General features: G+C 35.4%; 1 protein-coding gene across 1 annotated transcript in view; it reads left to right on the forward strand.

Moving 5' to 3' along the window:
* The window catches only part of LOC149806217 (DNA polymerase delta subunit 2-like), a 79,744-nt gene that overhangs the window by 19,000 nt on the left and 35,319 nt on the right, over positions 1–25,425 (forward strand). The window contains exons 5-7 of the mRNA XM_089951168.1: positions 6,372–6,567; positions 12,873–12,953; positions 16,680–16,837. Coding sequence (XP_089807294.1) covers positions 6,372–6,567; positions 12,873–12,953; positions 16,680–16,837 — 435 coding nt within the window. The remainder of the gene's footprint in view (positions 1–6,371; positions 6,568–12,872; positions 12,954–16,679; positions 16,838–25,425) is intronic.

A 25,425-nucleotide genomic window follows, 5' to 3' on the forward strand; every position in this document is an offset into this window, starting at 1 on the left:
ATTGTGGGTTCTGCCTTGGAGGTCAAGGTCATGGATTAGAATTTTCATTTTTTCATCATTTCTTTTACTTTAACATAGCTCTAAGATTAAGAGATGAATTTTGATGTACTTATCCATCATCATTGAAATGTGTGTAGCATACCACAATGGACACCTATCATCAGGGTCAAGGTCATCACTCAGTAGTCACAATTTTCATCACACTTTACTTTCTGCTCCATAACTTTAAAGCTGCTTGATGTTAAGGAATAAACTTGTACATATATATAATCATTAGAAGGTGTACTGTACACCACTCATTGGGGGTCCTAGCTTCAGTTTTAAGGTTGTGTTTCAGTATTTTGCACTGTCATCACTGTTTCCATTCTGACCATAATTTGAAAGCTGTTTGAGATTAAGGAATGGAACTTGGTATACTTGTGTATGATGAGGAGACGGATTGTTCTTTTTATTCAAATTCAAGGTATCTTCAAATTCAAGGTAACAGCAGTATATTTTATATTTTCCATCACCCTTTCACTTCTCTTTAATTTTAAACCTGTTTAAGATTAGGGGATTAAATTTGTTATACTTATACATGATCGCTAGAAGGTCTGTTGCATACCACATTAGAGGTCCTATCGTTAAGTTCAAGGTCATGGCTAAAATTTTAAGTTTTGCATCATTCTTTCCCTTCAGCCTTATAACTGTCAAGTTGTTTGAGTTTTAGGTATGAAACTTGTATATCATCACAGAAGATGTGTCACATTCAACATTGGGTCCTGAAATTAACGTTATGGTCAAGGATCATTATTGTCACTTTTCCATCAACCTTTCCCTTCTGCTTTATAACTTTAGAGATATTTGAGGTTAAGCACTGAAGCTCAGTACACTGTCCCTTTCACTCTAGAACTTGAAGGCTATTGGAGATAATGGGGTGAAACTTGGTTGACTTGTACATCATTACTAAAAGGTGTGTCTTGTAAGGGAACATTAGGGGGTACTATCTTCAAGGTCATGATTATGGCTCAGTATTTTCAGTTTTCTGTCTTACTTTGAGATTAAGGGATGATGACCTCAACATGGTAGGTGAGAGACGAACATTTACTGAATTGTTACATCAGAATTAATAATCATTAAGAATTACCATACTTGTATTTATAATAAAGATCTTTTATTCCTGGAGTTATGCATCATACATGTATTACTGATCTAGCTAATCTTAATTTATTGTTCCATCATGTATGAATGTTTGTCCTCAGTTTTGAGGGTTGATGCCATATATCTAGTAAGTAAAAGTCATAATATTAAATAGGTGTGTGACTTCCAAATATTTATTTCTTCTTTCCCTTCAGAATTACTCATGCTGAAATGTTTTACCAACATTGTTAAATTTAGATTCATTATTTTAGGTCCATGACTCAGAAACCAAGAAGTCTGTTTATCTGGTGTTGAAAATTTTTATGATAAGGTGATAGACCAGGGGACTTCTGGGAGAAAAAGTAAAGTAGCCAAGCTTAAATTGAATAGCTTACAAGAAGCACGCTGATGAAAAGGAAAAACACTTTTCCGCTTGAGTTTAGTTCCACATTAGCATCTCTTTTTATTGGGTGGAGCATACTGTAAATTAATTTATTTTCATCATTTTGTGAAAAAATGAAAGTTCACACTTAATTTCATAGATTACGAAAGCAGACCTGCTAACCCTTATGATTTTGCCATAAGTCTTATGGAAATGACCCCTAAAATAAGCACTTGCAGTATACAAGTAAAAACTATGGAAATATGATTGTTTTTGTAGAAATTGGAATATTGGCTTGTCTGAGTTTGATTATGGTCTAGGTTTCGTGTTAGATTCAGTGGAATTGGTCAGGAAACTAGACTAAATTTACACAAGTACCTCTTATGCTTCAATCTGGACATTTTTTCAGGCTGCATGATCCAGCTGTTTCTTATAAAGTTTTCTAAATAATTATCCAACAAACTCAGGATGAAAGGGACAATATGCCTCTTCAGATGTTTTACAGAAGAATAAAAAATATTATTCCTGTTCTTGGGGAAGAAAAAGCTGGAATGGCAACAGTTAAGTTTATTGGATGTTGTGTGTTGATTTGAGCATGTCACATGGCAGGGGAGATGATTGTCAGTGCTACATGAAATTGGAGAAAAAAAAGGTCAAGGATTACGTCCATTTGAGAGATAGTAAGAAGATATTTAGATACTGTCACTGCATTGGTTTCCAATCTGAACTTTCTAAATGCATGTTTTCGAACTTTACTATAGCATAACGTTTTTTTTTTGTTACACATTACTGAAAATGTATCTAACTCATAGAAAAATAGTTCATTCTTACTGAGAAGGTCTTGTAATACTTTTCAGGACAATAATCTCTCCTGATTGGGTCTTTAAATTCATGGTTGGTAGCAACTACAAAATCCTTTAAAAATGGTACTGAACAAAATGCAGTGATCTGATTATCTTTTATTATGTCCATCTATCTGTCAGTTTCTCCATGTTTCTCATCCCTTTATATTTATGCACAATAACTCAGGTTCTTTACATGTATAGTTAGCAAACTTTCTGGATGGCTTGCACTTGGGTTAAGGAAGAAGCCCATTAATTTTTGGGGTCAAAAGGTCATGGGTCACAGGTGCTATGTTTTTAAAGAAGAAACATCAGTTATACATCACAGCCTTGGACTAACTTTGTTCATGACTTGCACTTGAGGTAAGGATGAAGTCTATTGCTGATGGGTTCAAAGGGTTAAAGGTCAAGATCATTGTGTCTGAAATAGGTTTTCAAAGGGTTAAAGGTCAAGATCATTGTGACTGAAATAGGTTTTCAAAGGGTTAAAGGTCAAGATCATTGTGTCTGAAATAGGTTTTCAAAGGGTTAAAGGTCAAGATCATTGTGTCTGAAATAGGTTTTCAAGGGTTAAAGGTCAAGATCATTGTGTCTGAAATAGGTTTTCAAAGGGTTAAAGGTCAAGATCATTGTGTCTGAAATAGGTTTTCAAGGGTTAAAGGTCAAGATCATTGTGTCTGAAATAGGTTTTCAAAGGGTTAAAGGTCAAGATCATGTGTCTGAAATAGGTTTTCAAGGGTTAAAGGTCAAGATCATTGTGTCTGAAATAGGTTTTCAAAGGGTTAAAGGTCAAGATCATTGTGACTGAAATAGGTTTTCAAAGGGTTAAAGGTCAAGATCATTGTGACTGAAATAGGTTTTCAAAGGTTAAAGGTCAAGATCATTGTGTCTGAAATAGGTTTTCAAGGGTTAAAGGTCAAGATCATTGTGACTGAAATAGGTTTTCAAAGGGTTAAAGGTCAAGATCATGGTGTCTGAAATAGGTTTTCAAGGGTTAAAGGTCAAGATCATTGTGTCTGAAATGGGTTTTCAAAGGGTTAAAGGTCAAGATCATTGTGACTGAAATAGGTTTTCAAGGGTTAAAGGTCAAGATCATTGTGTCTGAAATAGGTTTTCAAGGGTTAAAGGTCAAGATCATTGTGTCTGAAATAGGTTTTCAAAGGGTTAAAGGTCAAGATCATTGTGACTGAAATAGGTTTTCAAGGGTTAAAGGTCAAGATCATTGTGTCTGAAATAGGTTTTCAAAGGGTTAAAGGTCAAGATCATTGTGTCTGAAATAGGTTTTCAAGGGTTAAAGGTCAAGATCATTGTGTCTGAAATAGGTTTTCAAAGGGTTAAAGGTCAAGATCATTGTGACTGAAATAGGTTTTCAAAGGGTTAAAGGTCAAGATCATTGTGTCTGAAATAGGTTTTCAAAGGGTTAAAGGTCAAGATCATTGTGTCTGAAATAGGTTTTCAAAGGGTTAAAGGTCAAGATCATTGTGTCTGAAATAGGTTTTCAAGGGTTAAAGGTCAAGATCATTGTGTCTGAAATAGGTTTTCAAGGGTTAAAGGTCAAGGTCATTGTGTCTGAAATAGGTTTTCAAGGGGTTAAAGGTCAAGATCATTGTGACTGAAATAGGTTTTCAAAGGGTTAAAGGTCAAGATCATTGTGTCTGAAATAGGTTTATGCACAATAACATTAGCTTTACTTAACAGACCTTGGAAAGGAAACCTTTGTGAATAGATTGCACATGGAGTATGGAAGAAGCTTGTCAAGTTTGAGGTCAAAGAGTCACTGTGACTGAAAGAAGAAATAACATCAGTTATACTGCACAGACATGAATGTAACTGAGGATGGCTTACACATAGGGTAAGACCAAGGTCACTGATTCAGGGATGGTCCTGGCTGTTAAAAAGCTGTTGCCAAAAAAATCGCCGACCTCAATATTTTGTCGCCAATTTTCAAAAAGAGTCGCCAGAACAAGTAGTGTACATTTTTCCAAGTGTTAATTTAATCTATTAATGTAACAGGCAATGAAAATTACAAAAGATGAGTTAGTTAATACTTTAATTACAACAAGCATTAACAAAATGTTACAAAGTGTTACATGAAGGTCCGTCGTGATTTTAGGGCTGCCCACTTGTTGAAACCAGTCTAATTTTTCACATCTGTACATGCTGATTCTCATGAAATTCTCAAGAGATGAGATGCAGAGTTTATTTCTGATGTCAGTTTTTATGAAGTTCATCTTACTGAATCCACGTTCACAGTCTACAGTGCTGACAGGTGACACCAGTAGTCTCTCAGCAGCTGCAGATGCACAATTGTACGTTGCCCTGGATCTCACTGCCAACTGAATCAAGTCCTTAACACCTCTATACACCTTACCATTCCTGAGAACTTGAACCCTAGCATAAGCCACAAAGCCAGCCAACTCCTGACTAACCAATGCATTATCAACTTTAGTTGACATTTTAATAATAATAAAACCCTATGATCGTACATTGCAATGTAAGATAAGCTTGTAATTGCTTTTTAAATCCCAAGAATGATCACTGAAAGCTGTATAAATTTTCTGGATAAGCAAAATAGGATCTCCATTCCCACGAATGAAACTTACACGAGTCAACACCTGGCAATATTGGACCGTATATATAAGCATAAATTCACACCCAATTTAGGGATTCTTTCACTCCTGTATTTTGAGAAATAAATAATTATTTTTGTATTTATACACAGTAGTCGGTACTTCAAAGGTTATCAGTTTTCTATGATGGTTCAGCAAAACTATTGTATTGGTATATGTAAAAAAAACAAAAAAAAAACAGAAGGATTAGCCATTCAATTAATTGTATCTGTTCTATTTGTGTCTTCAGAAGTCAGTCAGTTGTAGGTATAGTTCGGTAGCATGATGGACTGTATCACAGCATACAGTATTCAGCCCAGATGTCAGCATAAGCAGATTATGATGTAACAATGCACTGTAAAGATGGGGTTGTCAATACGAACAAAGGATCGTTTGTTTAACAGATAGATTCCAATGCATTGCTTAGTCAAGTTTGTGGCTTCCTTTCGTTCTCCCTTTTAATTTATCGAGTCCAAATCTATGATTGTATGTTCAAATTAAATAACCAAAAAGTCTGTCGCCAAAAAAATCGCCAGATGGGATATTTTTGTTGCCAATAAGGAAAAAAAATCTCAATTTGCGACATTGGCGAAGCCCAGGACTATCCCTGCTGATTGAAAGAAGAAAAATGGTTTCAGCATAAAAATTTGTTTACGAACATTTACCTTCTTCATTGTTTGTGGATGACTTGCACATTGGGTTTTGCAGATTAATATTTGCTTTAGATTAAGTTCTTTGACCAAGCAGTGTGGCTGGGTTTACCTTTATGGTAATAAGAAACCTATAGTTTATTGGCTATGTAAGTTCAAGGTCACATTCATTGGAAATCTTGTAATAAAATGAAGGTGTCTGTGTCGATTTAAAAAAAGTTTAAAAAAAAACTGCAACCTTGACTAAAGGTCCATATCATTGAAACTTGCTGGTGAATAATCCAGAGACAACCATGCCACTCTTGCCTACCTAGAGAACTATTAAACACGGGGCAAGCATATAATATGCCTTTTATGCTTGTCCACTGACAGTTCTGTTTTGAAATTAATGTAGACCAAGTTGTGGTATTGTGGTATTCACGTGAGCTATCTGATTCCATTGTATGGTATTATGTGATAACCCACTGGGCTATCTGATTTCATTGTATTATGTGATAACCCACTGGCATATCTGAATCCATTGTATGGTATTATGTGATAACCCACTGGGCTGTCTGATTTGATTGTATGGTATTATGTGAAAACCCACTGGGCTGTCTGATTTGATTGTATGGTATGATGTGATAACCCACTGGGCTATCTGATTTCATTGTATGGTTGCACAGACCCCAAATTTTGTTAGCACTGATTGTCCAATCACATGCTTTGATGTTTTTTTTTAATTGCCAAATTCATATGTCCAATTTTTGACATTATAATTTTTTGTCAGATATGTAGCCCTTGTTTCTGGGCTTGGAATTGGCAGTAAGAATGAGAAACTATTCCAGCTACAAATGATGATTGATGTGCTGACTGGTTGTCTAGGAGATGAGGGACATCAGGAAGCTACATCCAAAATAGCAGGCATTATTGTGGCTGGAAATTCGCTCAGTCCAGACACCCAAGACAAGGATGGTCTCAATAAGGTATATCTTAAATGAGCACAGACATAAAACCCCAAAATACAGAATTGGAGATTTTAGCTTTAAAGAATTGTCTAGTCATGGGAGACCCTTATTTGAGGACTATGTTAACATTTTTCAAAACTAAGAATGTTCATAAATTTTAATACAGTAAAAACTGCTAAGAGCGACCACCTGTCATTTCCGACCACAATCGTAATGCATGGATTGATTTTATTATATAAATGTTATGAGCGACCACCTGCTGAACATGACCAGCGACTGCCATGTCTTGGCAAAATATGCATTTCAACAGTGCTATGAACGACCATATCGCAAAAATGAGGATAAACTCCACCAGCCTTTATTTAATTCTTGTAAGAAAGACTGCTAATACCATTCTAAATTTAAAAAAATAGGCTGGCTACTGCTGTCTGAATTATTTTAGCTATGCTTATAGTGTTTTATAGTTTCTCTTGTAAACCAGACTAAAGTATATGTAGATTATTTCCTAGTCTGGTTCCCTGCTTTGTATGCTCCCTGCTTTGTTCTCCACTATTCGTATAGGGCTGAGCAGCGTAGGGAGCATACAAAGCAGGGAACCAGACTAATTATTCCTGCTCTTAGTCTGCTTCCCCGCCTTATCATAGGACCCAGCATCCCTGTGTACGACCATGTTGCGAGAACAGACACCACTGATCTATATGTAATCGTTACAATGACCGCATGATTAGTAACAATTGTTCTGATCAAAAACAAACTTAAAAGGAATATTTTTAAAAAAAGAATTGTTGATACCGGTGATAGATGCTACAGTCTGTAAACCAGGCTAATGTACATGTCACATTGCCGTTTTAGTGCCAAAGTTGATGTAGTGGTCGCGTATATTGTCTTTAGAGTTAATCCGTATTGCGGGAAGGGGAATAAGGTCATTGTCTATTAAACCAGCAAGAGAGAATCATTTGTGGGATTCGGTTGATAGTGTTCAAGACTTGTGATTTTGTTACATCACCAGTCTGTCATCTATTAAAGTTGGTGTGATTGGTTACACATTTTGCTTATAGAGTTGATCCAGTGGCTGGACAAATTGGTATTGACAAAATGTTAAGTGGACATAATGGTATTGGACAAATTGGTATGGATAAAATGGTACTAGGATAAAATGGTATGGATAAAATGTTGCAGACAAAATGGTATGGGACAAAACAGAATAAAATAGTACATATATTAGAATTTTGCTTGCTAATGAAAATAATAATTACCTAAAATCATAATAAAATTTAATTTTTATACACATACAGTAGTCCCCCTCTTATAAGGCCACCCCTAATGCAGCAGGGAAGTGGCCTTATAATGAGGGTGGCCTTTCTAGAGGGGGATGACAAATGCGAATAGTAAATACCTATGAAGAAAGTCACAAGTACATTTAACTCTAAAACATTTAATATTTTCATTAAAATATCACATGCATGTTGTGAAATAAATGAAAAACAAACTGTTTCATCATTTTCAAAAGAATGTTATAAATAACCATTGATATAGTTTTAAAACTGTCTTTATAATTATGTTACAGATCACATCATCTGTCACTCTGTTTGTTGGCAACAGTCTAAAAAACAAACCAGTCTCGTCACAATTAAAAATATCCTTGCTGTCATATCCCCTGCATATATCATTTAGTCATTTGTTCCAGTCTTCGACACTTCATTATTAACATCAGCTGATTCTCCACTAAGGACAGAACACTTAATATTGTGTCGCACTTGAAATCTGTGCAACCATCAGTTACTTGCGGTAAAGTCGTCATATCCCAATTCAACTGACAAAATCGTTGCTTTTTCTTATCATTCAAATCAGGATACAAACATCTCCTGGCTCAAACAATCTTCCTTTTGTCGTCCTTTTCACCTTCCCACTTCTGCAGAATTGTTTCCTTGTCTTTTACGATATTGTTTATCTGAGACTATCCGACATTAGTTTTCTGCAAGGATCCTCAACCCCTCCCCCCCACCTCTCAGTCAGTTGAATTACTTTCACTTTTTCTTCTAAACTGATAATTTTTCTTTTCCTCGATGACATGTTGATCTTTTTTGCAAAAGTTATTCATGTTACCAACTACATTACTGATAAAACAATTTTTTATGCATTTAAACAAATTGCCATGTTTTTAAAGGGAGTGATCGTCACGTGATTCGTTAGTTGCAGTCTGGTACCCTATTGTTTTTGTACATTTCTTTACACAAGTGAGTGAAGCCAAAACGATTTCGATATGTACCATTTAACATCACGCAGATTCAACTTCGCGGCCATTAGGATTTGTAATTTTGATAATTATTGTCAGTAGTATTAGCCACTAATTATCAAAGTGAACATTTTACTAAGGGAAGCCATAAAGACTATCAAACCATTTTCCTGCTGACTTGGGTATTGTACATTGATACTGCCACTTCTCAGCTGTTACTACTGTTCGATAATTGTAATCTCAACAATTATCAGAGTGACTAAACCAGACATCTTATGATAACACAGCAGTCAGGTTAATTGGATTACATGTACTTACCCTTTTGTATGGATTAAAATTTGAGTCTTTCTCGGTTTTTATGGAATAAATTTGGCTTCTCATGAGGCGTAAATGATATAATATTAACCTTAGTGGTACGTGTACTTTACTCAAAACTTCTTTCAGTAATGAAAACCTGACATCGGGAAACAGAAATCGGATTACTTAACATATGTTATGAATAAAATACTGGTTCTGGATACATATTCAAATAAAATGCGGCCGCTTGTGAGGGGTAAATTTTATATTATTGCACTAATATGCTGGTCGCGTTAGCCGGGTGGCCTTTTGCGAGGGGTACTTTTAAACACAAACTCGTCGGTGCCAATGGATTCTGGCCATAAGGAGTGGGTGGCCGCTGGTCAAGGGGGCCGTTCAAGAGGGGGACTACTGTATTAAAATATTCACGCATCCATAAACTAACTGAAAAAGATACCAATACAAATGATTTTTATTAAATTTGTGTAACTTTGGAAATGTTAATTGTATTTTATATTAAACAAATCAAGTGAAACTGCAAATAACTTATGCCGAATCTACAAAATGCAACGATACCAAATAGTAATTCAATGCAATTTTAATGACTGAAAAAATTCGCAACAATTAAAAAAGCAATTTATGTCAATATACCTGTGCATTCAATCCAGACATAAACTAATGGACACAGTTATTCATATCATCTGAGATAGAGTTTATGTTGGTCTCATTATTAAATCAGACAACTAAAAATAACTTTATGATGATCTTCAGCATCCTGGCTTTCTGGAATTGAAATTAAGCATTTACCATGAAGCATAGGAATAACTCGATCTAGTGTATGTGTCACGCTTTCATGCTCTTCCTTGCCTTTAAAAGTTCTTCTAACTACATTTAATTTTTGGTGTCCCGTCGTTTGCGCGCATGTCAGAAATGCGCCAACAATATATTGCAACAATTGTGACATTTGCGATTAGCGGAAAAGTGACACCCTAGAAAGCCTGGTAAGACTTAAGAGACCTGTGTACTGTCTGAGACTAGATTAAATAAAGTTTGACCTCATATGATACATTTTATTTGAGTATGCCTTGGATGTGTGACATTTTTTAGTTTATTTTTTCTATTTCTAAAATATTTTATAGTAGTCAGAGGTTTTGTACTTGTCTTTTGTCATGTAGCTTTAGAGTTTGCACTTTATTTTTCTTGACTTACTTTTCTATTTTAAAATGTAAAAGAAATTGTATAGGTAATTATTATAAATCATCCATGGTCAGTTCACAATAGCAGTCTATTAAAGTTATTTAGTAAATACTTGTCTGTTTTTTTTACATTTCATATTAATAAAATTGTCGTACCATTTTGTCCGTAGTATTTTGTCTGCACCATTTTATCCATACCATTTTGTCCGTAGTATTTTGTCCGCACCATTTTATCCATACCATTTTGTCCAATACCATTATGTCCACTTAACATTTTGTCCATATCATTTTGTCCATACCAATTTGTCCTAGTACCGTTAATCCCTCTATGTCACCTTTGAATGAAGCTGTTGACCTTTGTCTCTGAGCAAATGGTTCTATTTCTGGATGAGATAATTGTTTCTTTTTATTCATCAACTGTTAGATATGCAATGCACATGTATATTTTTCATATTTTCTCACAGTCCTGTAAATATTGTCTTTAGTTTCGATATTACAACTGAGCACTAATAATTTTAACACCTACAACCTTAATAACAATGGGTGAACCTAAAAACTAAAAAGAGACAAATTTTAAGGCTGGAGAAAATAATTATTGTTACTGAAAGAAGTGAAAAAGAGCAGACTACTCACAAAAAAGCGGTTTAAATGTTGGTAAAACAAATTTAGGTTGTTATAAAGGAAAAGGAGTAGTTCAGAAATGATTTCATATGCTAAACTGTGATCTTCAAATGTAAATGTGATTTCATGTTTAATGACAGAAGTATATCTTTATTGCTATATAATTTTGTTTCTAGATGAATTCTTACAATATTTTGGCAAGAACTATTAATAAAGAATAGAATTAATGTACAGTGATTGTGGTTATTTTTCTTGAAATTGGTCTGAAACTGGACCTTGGAAACTGGTCTTCACCACTGAAGCAGTTTATTTAATTTGTATAATTTTTATCATTTGAACAGTTGCTCAAGTATTGATTGATTGATACTAGCTCTTGAAAAACAAATCTTGTTGAACATCTGATCTTTTTCACTTGCATCCTTGAACTATCATGATTTAGCTTCAGTTGTCAGGTATGGGATTAAATGGACATTTCTTTTTCCTTTTCATTTCTGCTGAGAGTTACAGAAATTTGTCTTTTATACTTGCATAGGCAGAATAGCTTTAGAGATGGTCTGTTGTCCACTGTCAGATGCCTAGCCATCCGTCCATCAGCATAAGTTTGTAATCGCTACTTCTCTGAAACTATTTGGATGGTTGCCATGAAACTTTATCTCACACATGTACAAAATGTGACAGTCATGTTATCACTACTAAATGGATGGTCACAGCAACATGGGATTTTCTCTAAAATGTTTTTTATTATCTTCAGCTGGCACAAGAAAACAAATGGTGCTATCTGATGTCCAATATGGCTGCCACTGTAACCCTCGTGAAAATCTTGTTTTCCTCTTGAATGGAAAGTCAAATTGACCTTGGGTTCTCACCAGAAGACTTCCTGTGATGTCTAGTTGGTCATAAATATAAATGGTTTAACGACAGTGGCAATTTGGAAAATCAAGTTATTACCACACCTGAATGGATGATCGTATCAACATGGGGTTTCATTAAAAGACTTTTTGTGGTGTCTAGTTGGTTCTAAATGAAAATGGTGCCAATCTGACATTCAGTAAGTTGACCACAATGACCATCTTGAAATCTTGTTATTGCTGTTTCTCCAGATTCAACAGTTCTATCAGTATGGAGTTTTCACAGAAAGGTCTCATTGGTCCTAAATGAAAATTATGCCAATCTGATGTCCAGTGCAGGTGTCAGTCATTATATGCCAATTCAAATTACATGCTTTCATTTTAATGCCATTTGTAATGAAGAAATAAAATTAGATTTGCATTGCTGTGCTCATTTTTGTGCCATTGCTGGCACCATATGCTGTGACGTGTTTGGATAACATATTATATGTATTAATTTGTTTTGAAAATTATGCATAAATAATCATCACTTGAAAACTTTGGGGTATAATTTGCTCAAAAACTTTCTTAATTTACAAGTATCAAATGGAAAAATTACATTGATTTACTCTAAAAGCTCAGTAATGTATTTTGGCATAAATTGAGCATCACCTGTATGGCCATCATGGTAAAAAAAAAAAACTTGTTATCACAATTAGATCTGATCAAATAGTCCTATCAGCATGTTTGTTTTCAATGAAAGACATCTTATAATGTCTGATTGGTTGTAAATGAAATGGTGCCAACTGGACTTCTAATATGGCCATAGTGGCCATCTTGAAAATCTTGTCACTGCTACTAAAAACTTCTTATGATGTCTAGTTGGTACTAAATGAAAATAGTGCCAATCTGGCATTGGTATTATGTGATGATTTGAAAATATTGTTATTGCTGAGAAATATTAGTTTAAACACTCAGCACCTAAAAGGAAGTAATCTTATCTTGAATTCCTGGGAAGTCTTTTCAGCCAGAAGAATGTCAGTCCCTTCGTGGGACTCTTGTTAATATCATGTATAATTTCACTTCCTCTGAAAGATATTTAAAGGAGATCTTATGATTTAAGTCAGCTCATTTTTCATATTCCAGGCAAAATATTTAATGAAGAAGACAGCTGCAAGCAGTGTAGAAGCTATGAAAAGCTTGGATGATATAATAGCTCAGTTGGCAGTGAGTATTCCCTACATATAAGTCATGTCTTTGCTACACAAAATGTCCTATGTGAAAGTTGCATAATATTTTGATTGTATAGAAAGTCTTTTGTATTATAAAGTGAATTCTCACCTATTTGTGGATATTGATTTTTAGCATACCAGAATGTACTGCCATATGAGCATATGATAAGCTCTGTTGTGCATCATCTGTCCTGTGTCACATCTGTGCTTTATAACTTCTCAAGAGCTGCTTGACCAGTTCGTACATAGCTTTACAGGGAGTATTCAGGAATTAGGGCTTATGAATGTCAGTCTAATATAATAATTACCATTGCTAACAATAAAAAAGGCTCAAGGCCCTTCTCAAAAGCAGCTCAATGGAATTTGACTAAATTTCACTAAAAGCATATTGGCATAAATGGCTTTAAAAGTTATGAATGATGCCAATCCAAGATCAAAGCCACTGTTGCTAAAACTAGGAGGAGTTGCTGTGGCTTAGTGGTTAGTATGCCAGACTTATGACTAAATGGGTGAGTGTCTGAATCCGATCAAACCAGTGTGTGTCAGCTACAGTGGGTAAAGCACTTTACTCTGATTGCCCTGGCACTAAATAACCTACCTGTGTTGCAGTGCATCAAACCAATGTAAACCACTTGACAGAATTTTACAAAATTTTTCAGAAGCATCTTGGTGTGGATTACTTCAAAATTAAGCCAATCTGCAATCAAATAAGGCTACCATTACTAAAAACAGATAAATATTTAAATGACTTCTGTATAGACATTTAGCATTTGACAGTATGCCCAGGCATGGAGGGCTTTTAATTTTATGAAAGTGGTGCTGATGCACAATTGGATATGGCTGTGTTTACTAGAAATGGAAGAATCTTAAATGACTTGTCAACAACACTAAACACATTTTTATCAACTTTGACATAAATCATCCTGGCTTTAAAGGCCTTTCACCTTTATTTTAACAAATGATGTGAATTTGCCATAAAATATGGCAACAAATTTGAAAAACCTTTGATGGCTTCTTTTCAGAATCTTTTCAAATTTGACGGAAAACATTTTAATGTTATGGGCTTTCAGAATTTTGAAAAGATGCTAGTTTGTCATAAACTGTGGCTACCAGTATAAAAAAAACAGAAAATCATTGAATTACTTCTTCTCAAAACCAACAAACAGATTTTGACCAAATTTACAGCTTCTTGGCAACAAAGTCTTTTAAATTAGGACAGAAGATACCAATCTACATAGTTGCCAATCATTACAAATTCTACATAGTGATTCTTTATTTTTGGATGTCACTACAGAGATATAGCGATTGCAACACTGCTACACATTCCATGTTCATCTAAGCTGAGTTCTGATTTTTTCTGAGATGGCAGATGATTCTGTGTTTGAAAGGTACACATTTTTGATAGGACAAACAGGCTGGAATTTTCCCGGGAAATCTAGTAAATTTATCCGTAAATAGTACAACTACTATATCATGCAGACCAGTCAAGAATCATGTGGTATGTATCTGTGTTTAACCAACTACATTTGCAAAATAACCATTAATAATGTCGTCATCCTCATCCAAGTCACATCAGAAATGTTGTTTGGAGTGTAAAGTGAGTATTTGTACTGGATTACTCTAGAAATAGCAATTCTGCAATTTTCTGCACATTGTATATTAAAATATTGAGTGTCAGGCATGGAGGTAGGGACGATTACAGAAGTCATGTAACTGGTTGAAGATACATGCATCAGGTCAAGCTGGTGGAAATAAATGCCAAGATATCCTTTTGTTTCATCAAGTCTCGAACAGCAGCATAATAAAGTGACTCATGCAAATACACTGTTCATGGAATTTTTGACTGAGCACAATAGTCCCATACTTTTATCAGAATGTTTTAAAATAAAAGTAGAATACTACATTGGTCCTTTGTTCAAACTGATGTTTCCTGATTCCAAAGTTGCAGAAAATATGAATGCGCAAGAACAAAATCATCTAATATTGTTAGGTGTTTAGCAGAAGATACTTCACTTAAAATTGCAGAAGCCATGAAAATTGGGCCGTTTAGTATCGCAACAGACAGGAGTAGTGATTATGATGACAAAAGTTGTGCCCAGTCTGTATAAGAGACTTTGATAACGAAAAGGGCAAATTTAGAGTGCTCTTCTTTCATTACCAGGATTAACAGTAAATTCCACTGGTAAAACAATTTTTTATTTGCTTGATAATGCTTTGAATAAATATAAGGTGTATGGGGTTTTCAGCTGCAGCAGTGGTGACTGGAATTCATAAAGGGGTTGCATACTGTAATTTGAAAAATGTCTCCATCATTGTTCATATCAGGTTGTCTCTGTCATATGATGCACCATGCTGCAGGAAAGGCTGTTGATAGATTAGAAGGAGAACTCCTGAAGTATCAAGTTGGCACTCTACCTGACAATGTACTTCATGGGGACAGAGTTGATTTTTTTCATCTTATTTCCCAGCTAAAAGACACAATAACTGGAAGATATAAATTTCCTCTTCTTTGTCAGGTTATGAAAGGAATGTTGGTTCTTTACCATTCTAATGCTGACTGTGAGAGATTGTTCAGCATTGTTAACAAAAGTAAAACTGAATTTAGATCCAGGCTGTGTAATAACCCAGCACTTGGTTCTCTACTGGTGTGCAAAACATTTATAGTCTCAGCTGGTACAAGGTGTTTTGAAATGCAGTACATGAGACTTTGCTTTTTAACACTCAAAGTGTTATATACAAAAACTTGAAGCAATAATTGATGTTAAAAGTCCAGAGGGAAAAATAAATCATTTAGTACATATGCTCATTGAATTTGTATCATGTTATATGTGGATTACTCTTTTTCTTCTCGGGTTACTCTTTTTGTCCACTTGGATTACACTTTTTCCTCGCCAGGGGTCGTCATGTATGGAAATGGTCATAACTTTGAATTTCTTTTCAGCCAGTGGCACATAATCATTTGAGGAACGTTTGCTCTTTTTCTATTACAGGTGTAAATGACATTTTTTTTGTTTGTCATGTAAACATGTACAAAATCAGTATCTTATTTAAATGAATAAAGCACACGAGTTATGCCAGTTAAAGTTTGGAATATTGGTAGAATGAAACTGAGAAATGAAAACGTGTGATATGAAGTTTGCAGATATTTCACAGAAGTTGAAAATAGTGGACAACATGAACTGAAATCCATCCCGTGTACAGTGGAGTTGGCTCACGCAGATAGTAAAGTACAAATTGAAACCCCTTCACTGAACCTGGTTGTATAAAGATCCTGACTCAGCAACCATTGCAACTTTTGTACTTCCTTCAGTGTTGCAAGTAAAATGGCAAAAGTGCACTGAAAATGTGTGCGTGACTTGATACCTCTGCATAATGGAGTATTTTTTTTTGTTGTTGAAATATTTGCTCTGAGCTAAATCTCTTGCATGGTTTTCTGTTTAAATACTTATTTTGAATATTGATGATGATACCTGGTAAATTGCAGCAGTTCTACTTTCAGCTGTTCATTCAAGTTAATACACATTTTCTGATTGGTGGATTTGCTATCATGTGCATTAGAATGATTGATTCCATAACAGAATGTTATGGCAGAAACATTAAAAATCAATAAAATTTTAATTGTTAATTAGTTATAGACAGGTTTCGTTGTAATTGTTAATCAGTTATAAATAGGTTCCAGTGTACAAGTATTATCAACTCCCATTTTCATGTTACTTTTCAGGCGTGTATGGATGTGATATTAATGCCTGGAGAGTACGACCCTTCCAACTTCACTCTACCTCAGCAGCCCCTCCATAGATGTATGTTTCCTAAGGGCAGCAGGTACCCTACTCTAAACTGTGTTGCCAATCCCCTGGATTGCAGCCTGGATGGTGTTAGGTAGGTAAATCTTTTGCTGGATTTTTTGTAAAACCAGAAGCCAGGACTAGTAAGTCCGAATTTTGCACTTGATGCTTGAAAATACAATAAGGACTAATGCCCTTTTGATCATGTGTGAGATTGCAGTAAGTAGAGATGGCATAAATTGTGGAAAGATTAAAATAATTTTTTCAGCAGTCATTGTCATTTTAGATTGTGTTTTGCCTGTTTGCAAATCAGATAACCTTTGTTTCAATATTTACATTTTCATCAAAAAGAGATTTCAAAGATCACAGTTGTTAGCTCTGATATTAATAAACAAGATGAGCTTAGGGATGGTCTGTTGTCCATCATCCATCCATCTGTTAGCACAAGATTGTCATCACTACTTGATTCCTAGATGGATTCTAACCGTCTCATGCTGTATTCTGTGTTGACTGGGTTCACTAGTACTAGTCCTAGATGGATTCTAACCATCTCATGCTGTATTCTGTGTTGACTGGGTTCATTAGTACTAGTCCTAGATGGATTCTAACCATCTCATGCTGTATTCTGTGTTGACTGGGTTCACTATAGTCTGATAACACAAACCTGTTTGTTTGTACCCCCCACCGATTTCAAAAAGGAGAACGTTTAATGTGATAAAAAGTGCATAGAACTAGGTCAGTTGAATCATTGATTTATAATTTCTAACCTGACTGTGACCAGAATGGCACTAATGTGGCATTCCCTGCACCATTTCATGCTTAACAGACTCTCCATACTAACACGGCACCATATTGCGTACACTATAGGCTAGTTTATTTCCATCGGACAACATAATGACAGAGTTCATCCTGTTTGGCAAATGCTGAATAATTGCGTAAATTACATAACGTTGAGAGTTTGGAATTATATCCCTCTGCATACATGAACATAGAAATTAAATCGCTTGCTAAATCCACATGAAAAGCATAGTTGTCATTTTCCTTTGCTTGATTCGACATTGTAAATATTGGAAGCAGACGACTTATGTATGTACATATGTAGTCATGATACATCCCTTTGCTGAAAATGGACTTGTCCAGAAACTGGAAATGGATCCGAGCATGTCCGTATATTGCACTGAAAACTTCCGTTAACCATGAAACGCGCATAAGATGACGGTGTTAGGGCCACTCTACTCAGAGTCAGCTTAGAAACTATAAATCAATGAATGAATTGACTAAGTTCCTTGCACTTTTTATTACATTAAAGGTTTCCATTATTTAAATCGGTAGGGGGGTACAAACATACGGGTTTGTATTATCAGACTATAATACTAGTCCTAGATGGATTCTAACTATCTCATGCTGTATTCTGTGTTGACTGGGTTCATTAGTACTAGTTCTAGATGGATTCTAACCATCTCATGCTGTATTCTGTGTTGACTGTGGTCATTAGTACTAGTCCTAGATGGATTCTAACCATCTTATGCTGTATTCTGTGTTGACTGGGTTCATTAGTACTAGTCCTAGATGGATTCTGACCATCTCATAGTGTATTCTGTGTTGACTGGGTTCATTAGTACTAGTCCTAGATGGATTCTAACTATCTCATAGTGTATTCTGTGTTGACTGGGTTCATTAGTACTAGTCATACATGGATTCTAAGCAGCATGATGTTCACTAGTACTTGTCCTAGATGAATTCTAACCATCTTATGCTGTATTCTGTGTTGACTGGGTTCATTAATACTAGGCCTAGATGGATTCTAACCATCTCATAGTGTATTCTGTGTTGACTGGGTTCATTAGTACTAGTCCTAGATGGATTCTAACCAGCATGATGTTCACTAGTACTTGTCCTAGATGGATTCTAACTATCTCATGCTGTATTCTTTGTTGAATGGGTTCATTAGTACTAGTCCTAGATGGATTCTAACCATCTCATGCTGTATTCTGTGTTGACTGGGTTCATTAGTACTAGTCCTAGATGGATTCTAACCATCTTGTGCTGTATTCTGTGTTGACTGGGTTCATTAGTACTCAGCAGAGTTTGTGATTGTAACCATGTCATGATTTATTACCAGTGCTAAAAAAATCCAGTAGCCTGACACCCAGGGCTCCTCTGATTATAGATCAGGCCTGTCCTGTATTGTAAGTGATGCGCCCATCAGGCTTGTAATAAAAATTTATAATTTGCCTGAGGAAATTTTGATCATGCTGATTAAATGTTTAAATGTATTTTCAAGATGTTGACATACCTGTCACAACACCATGCAATATAAATCAAATCAGCGCTGTCCTACTTGAAATTGAGATCTGATTTTATTTAAATTGAAACAGGGCATGTCACCCTAAAAATACAATTTTGTACTCTCAAACCTTTGAAATGGTTGTGTTTTGAGAAAATACAATTTTCAGTAAACTTCAGAAATAGAGGGGAAAAAAAGAAACAAAACCACACCACTTTTTCAGTATGCCTTTTACATGTTGCATGTATTGTTGTTGTTGTAGGGTTTAGCACCATTTTTCAGCACACGATAGGCTATACATGGCGGCCAGTATTAATGGTGGAGGAAGAACCCGGGAAAACCCCGTAAAGAACCACTGACCCACGAGAAGCTACTGGCAAGCTTTCTCACATACTCACATTGGCATTACTCACATTACTGCATATATAGCATGCAGAGCATGATCATTTCACTTGGATTAGTGTTCAAGTGTAATTCATTTTTGAAGCCGATTTAGGAAGCAATTAACTATCAGCAAAGTCCAACAAAAATAAATATAAGAACTCTTGAATGACTAGGTTTTAGTTTGTGAATCAAGCTAGCAAAAAAATAAAAAACAAACATAAAACGGGGATGGGCCATTCTTTGCACATACTGCAAACAACACATCGACATACATCAACTCAGTTTAGAACAGGATTCGCACAGAGAATCCAGCAGAGAAGTTTGAACACCAGGACTATCCAGTCCCTAGTGAGTGTAGTGATGAACACTAATGACACTTGCATTACATTCAGACCTCTTTGAAATCTGTTGAAGTTATATTTGAATTGTAGCCATTGCAACATTGTGTGACAATATTAAAAATTTAAATTTTGGGCATGTGGAAATTGGAACCCAGGCTTGTGAGTTTATTTCAGTCTCTAACCCTTGGCCTGTGTCAATTTTTTTCTTTCTTCAAGCACTAATTACATACCCGTTTAATCTTACATGGATGATCTGGATGTTCAGTCTGCAATTCTGTATCAAAACCTAAAATTTCCATATCTTACACCCAGCTTGAAACTAATTTCCAAGTTGAAATATTAAATAATTCAGTAATCCACTTTTCAGGAATGATTTATTGCAATTAAATGTATTCAGAAATACCAGTACTATTTGTAATTGTAAGAAATGCAGTTATATTTGGTGTAAATGGCCACATTTGAGATAAAGGGAGAATACTGTAGATAGTGAAAGGCTATTTAGGTGCATTTTACTGTATCTAGGCAGAGAAAGTAGAGTTTGTTGAGGTGGACAACAATATTGTGGACAATGAGATCTCAGAAAAAGCTGGTATGCAAAGTGATATTAAACATGAGAGGCAACATCTATGTTCTAGGTCAACACCTAGTTGGATAAAGGAAGATAATCTAGAAGAGTTGCATCCCTTTGGCTACATCTTGTTTATAGAGGGAGAGAGAGAGAGCAGGTACTTTCTTGCTGAAATCTTGTATTTGGATATTAAAAGTAAATAGACCAAGTAAGAAAGACTTGTGGAGTCGTGTCAAGATTCAAGGCATGTTTAGAAATGCTCCATATCTTGACAACACTTTACCATAAGTTTAATTCCCATGTTGACATTCCACAATGTAAATCATCTAGAGTTAACAACCATAGCTAAAATCCATTTTTCACAAATATGGTCCACTAAATTATATCTTTTTAAGAGCAAGTTTAAGTGGAGGGACTTAAAATTAGTCCATTAAAATTACAGAGGAATAAAATTTGTTAGTAATAATTTGAGGATAAAACTGTTGAAACATTTGGAACATAAAGATAAACGTCTTACGCAGAGCAGCAGCAGTTTCGAGTGTGACCCAGATTAGAAATATTACATTCGTTGTGTACAGTATTGGCGAGTTCATTGGGAGACAGTGGGTTAAATCTGTTTACATTTTAAATTCTTGCAACTGTTCAAGCAGAAAACAAAGAAAAGAAAACAGATCAATATTGCAATATTGTTTAGAATTTTCTTTTTAAAATATATCCAGATGAATATTAAAAATCAAGTCTTCCTGTTAGAAAGGGTCAAAATCTCTGATTTCTAAATTCTACACTTAAAATATCACCATAAGTTCAATTCATCAATAATTTCTTGTATTAATTGAAAACATAAAATTAGAAAGTTTGAATGTACTGCAAAGGAATGAGCTTTCTGTATAAACTTCAATATATCTAATTACTGTTAGTCTGTAAAATTTGCTTTCAGATTTTTCTTAGAAGTAGATTGCAGTAAGTAGAGTGTAAGAGAAGTTGCCACTTACTGGTCCAAAACTTCAGTTCCATTTGAGAAGTAAGGAAAAAATTCACTTGCCTGTGACTGTAGATTAAGTCCGTTCATATGTCCCATACAACATTTTAAAAAATTCAAAGCTTAAGAGTAAATCCATATGTATATACAAACAGACCGATGATACAACTGCACAGTTACGGGCTTTGCCATGGTTAAATATGTATTTATGTTGAGGGTTGTACACTATCTTTAATAAAATGCCATATGTCTATTTTATTTTTTAAAGTATACATTAAAATTTTTTAAAAGAATGTGTGAATAAAAAGGGGATATGTAATAAATACAAAAACCACTTGAGTGTTTTGTTCTGAGTTGGGCTGAAAGAACTCGTTTGATATGACATAGGAACATAGTCTTGGGCCTGTTGGCCTTGACATTACTACATCATATCAAACTTGTTCTTTCCACCCACTTGGAGCAAAACTCAAGTAGTTTTATTTGTGTACACTGTGTTGACTGGGTTTGCTAGCACTCAGCCTTGTTGGATTGCAACCATCTCATGACCTATACTGTGTTCACTGTCTTTATTCTTACTTAAGCCAGGTTTGTAATTGCAACCATTACATATTTTATAATAATAATAATAATGAGGACTTTGTATAGCGCCTAATCTTTAGAAGCTCTAAGCGCTTTACAACATTATATAACACCTATAAGATAAAAAACATATAATGATATGATTACAAAAACAAACACCATGAAATCAGAAAACATTATTAAAAAAAACATGCTGAGAATATTTAAGGTAGGAAACATTATTAGGTCTTTAAGTTTGTTCTTGCAGTCGAAATAAGTGAGTTTTGAGAGCCCTCTTGAATGTGATCACTGTGTCTTTGTGTCTAAGTTCAGTGGACAATTCATTCAACGTTGCTGGGCCCTGGTATGCAAAAGAATGCTGTCCATATGACTTTGTTTTCATAGTGGGAATAATGAGTATACGATTGTCAGATGAGGAGCGTAAGTATCTTGCTGGTGTGTACACATGGGTGAGGTCGGATAAGTATGTTGGACTAGAGTCCGACAGTGAAACTTAGCACAGAGAACAAATTTTGTGTTTGATTCTGGATTGAATGGATAGCCAGTGTAGGGTACAGAGCAGCGGGGAGGTGTGCTCTGATTGTGGTACTCTAAGTATGATCCGAGCAGCTGTGTTTTGAACTTTTTGAAGTTTCTTGAGCAGATATTGAGATGAACCAGACAGAATTGAGTTACAATAGGCCAGTCTTGAAAGTACGAATGAACACGCAAGTGTTTTAGTGGCATCAACTGAAAGATATTTGGGAATTGAGCTGATGCATCTCAGCTCAAGATATGCAGCCTTTCCATATGTTCATGACATGTTGGTGCAATGTGAGAGTACTGTCCAGAGTAACACCTAGGTTTCATACTGATTGTGTGAATTTAATGTTGGTGTTGCTGATATTTATTGTTTGAGGTAAAGGATGTGAATGAGAAAGTCTTTGTGTTGTGATCAGAATGGCCTCAGTTTTATCATCATTCATCTGCAGCTTGTTTCATGTCATCCGTGATTTCACATCAGAAATGCACCTCTCTACACCTTGGATGGTAGCATCAACTTCAGTTGGGTGGCTAGATTTGTATATTTGGGTGTCATCAGCGTACAATTGGTGAGACACTGGATAATGATCTATGACACTTGAGAGCGACTGAGTGTACATAATGAAGAGAACAGGTCCAAGAACAGACCCCTGAGAAACACCACAACATAGATCAATTGGGCTGGAGTGTATTCCATTTGCAGATACAATTTGTGTCCTGTTGACCAAGTAGGACTTGAACCACAGTAAGACTGTATCATGAATGCCAAATACATGCTGGAGACGGTGAAGTAATATATCATGGTCTGTTGCTATCCAACGCAGAGAGAATGTCATTAAGTACTTTTAGAAGAGTAGTTTCAGTACTGTGGCAAGGGCGATATGCAGATTGTACATTGCTAAAAAGACTGTTTGAATTTAGATGAGATACAAGCTGGGATAGAACAACCTTTTCTAAGATTTTTGATATGAATGGGAGATTAGAAACTAGGCAGTAGTTCTTTAAATCGTTATGGTCTAGTGTTGGTTTCTTCAGCAGAGGCTTTACAATGGCAGTTTTGAAAAATGATGGGAATTCCCCTGATGAGAGAGAGGTATTAATAACATCAGTTAGTGAAGGCAATACTGGATCTAAGCACTCAAGCAGCATTGATGTTGGAATTGGATCAAGTTCACATGACTTTGGTGCACTCTTCATCAGGATTGTACATACGAAATCCATAGAGACAGGTTCAAATGCTGCTAATGGTTGCCGCTCAAATTCTGTATCCCAACTGTATGGTGACAATGAGTCAATTGAAATTGTGGTGTCAAGCTTATCTCTAATGGTTTGTACTTTGTCACGGAAGAAATTTGCAAACATGTCCAGAAGGTCGACTGGAGAGAAGGTAGTTGGAAGTGGTGTATTGACTGTGCAGTTAAAACAGATTAAAATAGTTGGTCAAGTACTGTGCAATTGAAAGCATATTTCAAACAAGATTGATATAATTTATATCCATGCTGATTAAGGCCAGTGCCTAAATAAAGAGTTATGGGTCATTATTTGTTAAAAGACATTGGATTGATGGCAGGTAAGATCAACTTAAGTAATATTCATAGTGGAAATACTACCATCGACTTGTATACTAATCATGGTAATCAGAAATAAAAAGTCTTATAATGCTACAAGTTTTGGACCTGTTATACCTAAAATTATAATATAATACTTAATGAGGACATGCTATAGAACTAGAGCTAAGTGCAAAATCACCGGCATCTTGCAAGTCTGCTGAAAATTTATATTCATTTGATCTTAGCTCTGAAATCCCCACCATATATATGTGACACAACCAGAATTTCAAACCAGTACTTTCTTTAATTGCTTATAAGTCAAGCCCAACTGCAAACTGCACAGACACTTAACATGCCAACCATTACACTTTTGGCACAGACCCCTAACATGCCAACCATTACACTTTTGGCATAGACCCCAAACATGCCAACCATTACACTTTCGGCATAGACCCCAAACATGCTAACCATTACACTTTTGGCACAGACCCCTAACATGCCAACCATTACACTTTTGGCATAGACCCCAAACATGCCAACCATTACACTTTTGGCATAGTCCCCAAACATGCCAACCATTACACATTTGGCACAGACCCCAAACATGCCAACCATTACACATTTGGCACAGACCCCTAACATGCCAACCATTACACTTTTGGCATAGACCCCAAACATGCCAACCATTACACTTTTGGCATAGTCCCCAAACATGCCAACCATTACACATTTGGCACAGACCCCTAACATGCCAACCATTACACATTTGGCACAGACCCCAAACGTACACTTTGGGCATAATCATTAAGCTTTTTTTCCCACCAAATTATGTAGACTGTATATTAAAATTTAAATTAAAATAAAGCAATAAAAAGTTGTCTTGTCATTTGTATCATCTCGTTCATTCCACTCTTAAGAAGGTGACTGCTGGGTAAGAATAGCCTACAAGTACTTTTTTATTTGCTATTTATAGCAAGTATATGACCCATTTCCAAGAAAACAGATAGGTTTCTTCAAATGTGAACTGTGCCTCACAGATTCATTTTATTGATAAGCTAGTTAAGTTGTGAACCAGTTTGTACTTTTAAAGAAAATGGCACCAGATGTTAAGTGAAATGCTTTACGGTTTGCGTTGTGGATGTTATATGACAGAAATGTTAGAGCAGATGGACCTTTTCAAACTTCAAAACATGTCAGATCAGAAAAAAAGGACAAATCAACAACTCTTTACAAGCTTTAAAAGAAGTATACGAGAGTAATGTAATATAGCACTCTGAGCACCTGACAATGATCATTGCAGATTTCCAGTTTACGATCATTCAGTGAAATTTTACACCTGTAGAATAATTAATGAGTGCTGAATATAAATAATTTTTCAGTATATGTTGTGTTTGTATTCTGGTTCTAATCCATATTGATTTTGCCCTTTGTGACCAGTTACAGAACCAGGTTAGTAGTAAAATGAATCTTAT

The sequence above is a fragment of the Sinohyriopsis cumingii genome, chromosome 2, assembly GCF_028554795.1.
Source record: "Sinohyriopsis cumingii isolate HCF-2022 chromosome 2, ASM2855479v2, whole genome shotgun sequence".
Taxonomy (NCBI): domain Eukaryota; kingdom Metazoa; phylum Mollusca; class Bivalvia; order Unionida; family Unionidae; genus Sinohyriopsis; species Sinohyriopsis cumingii.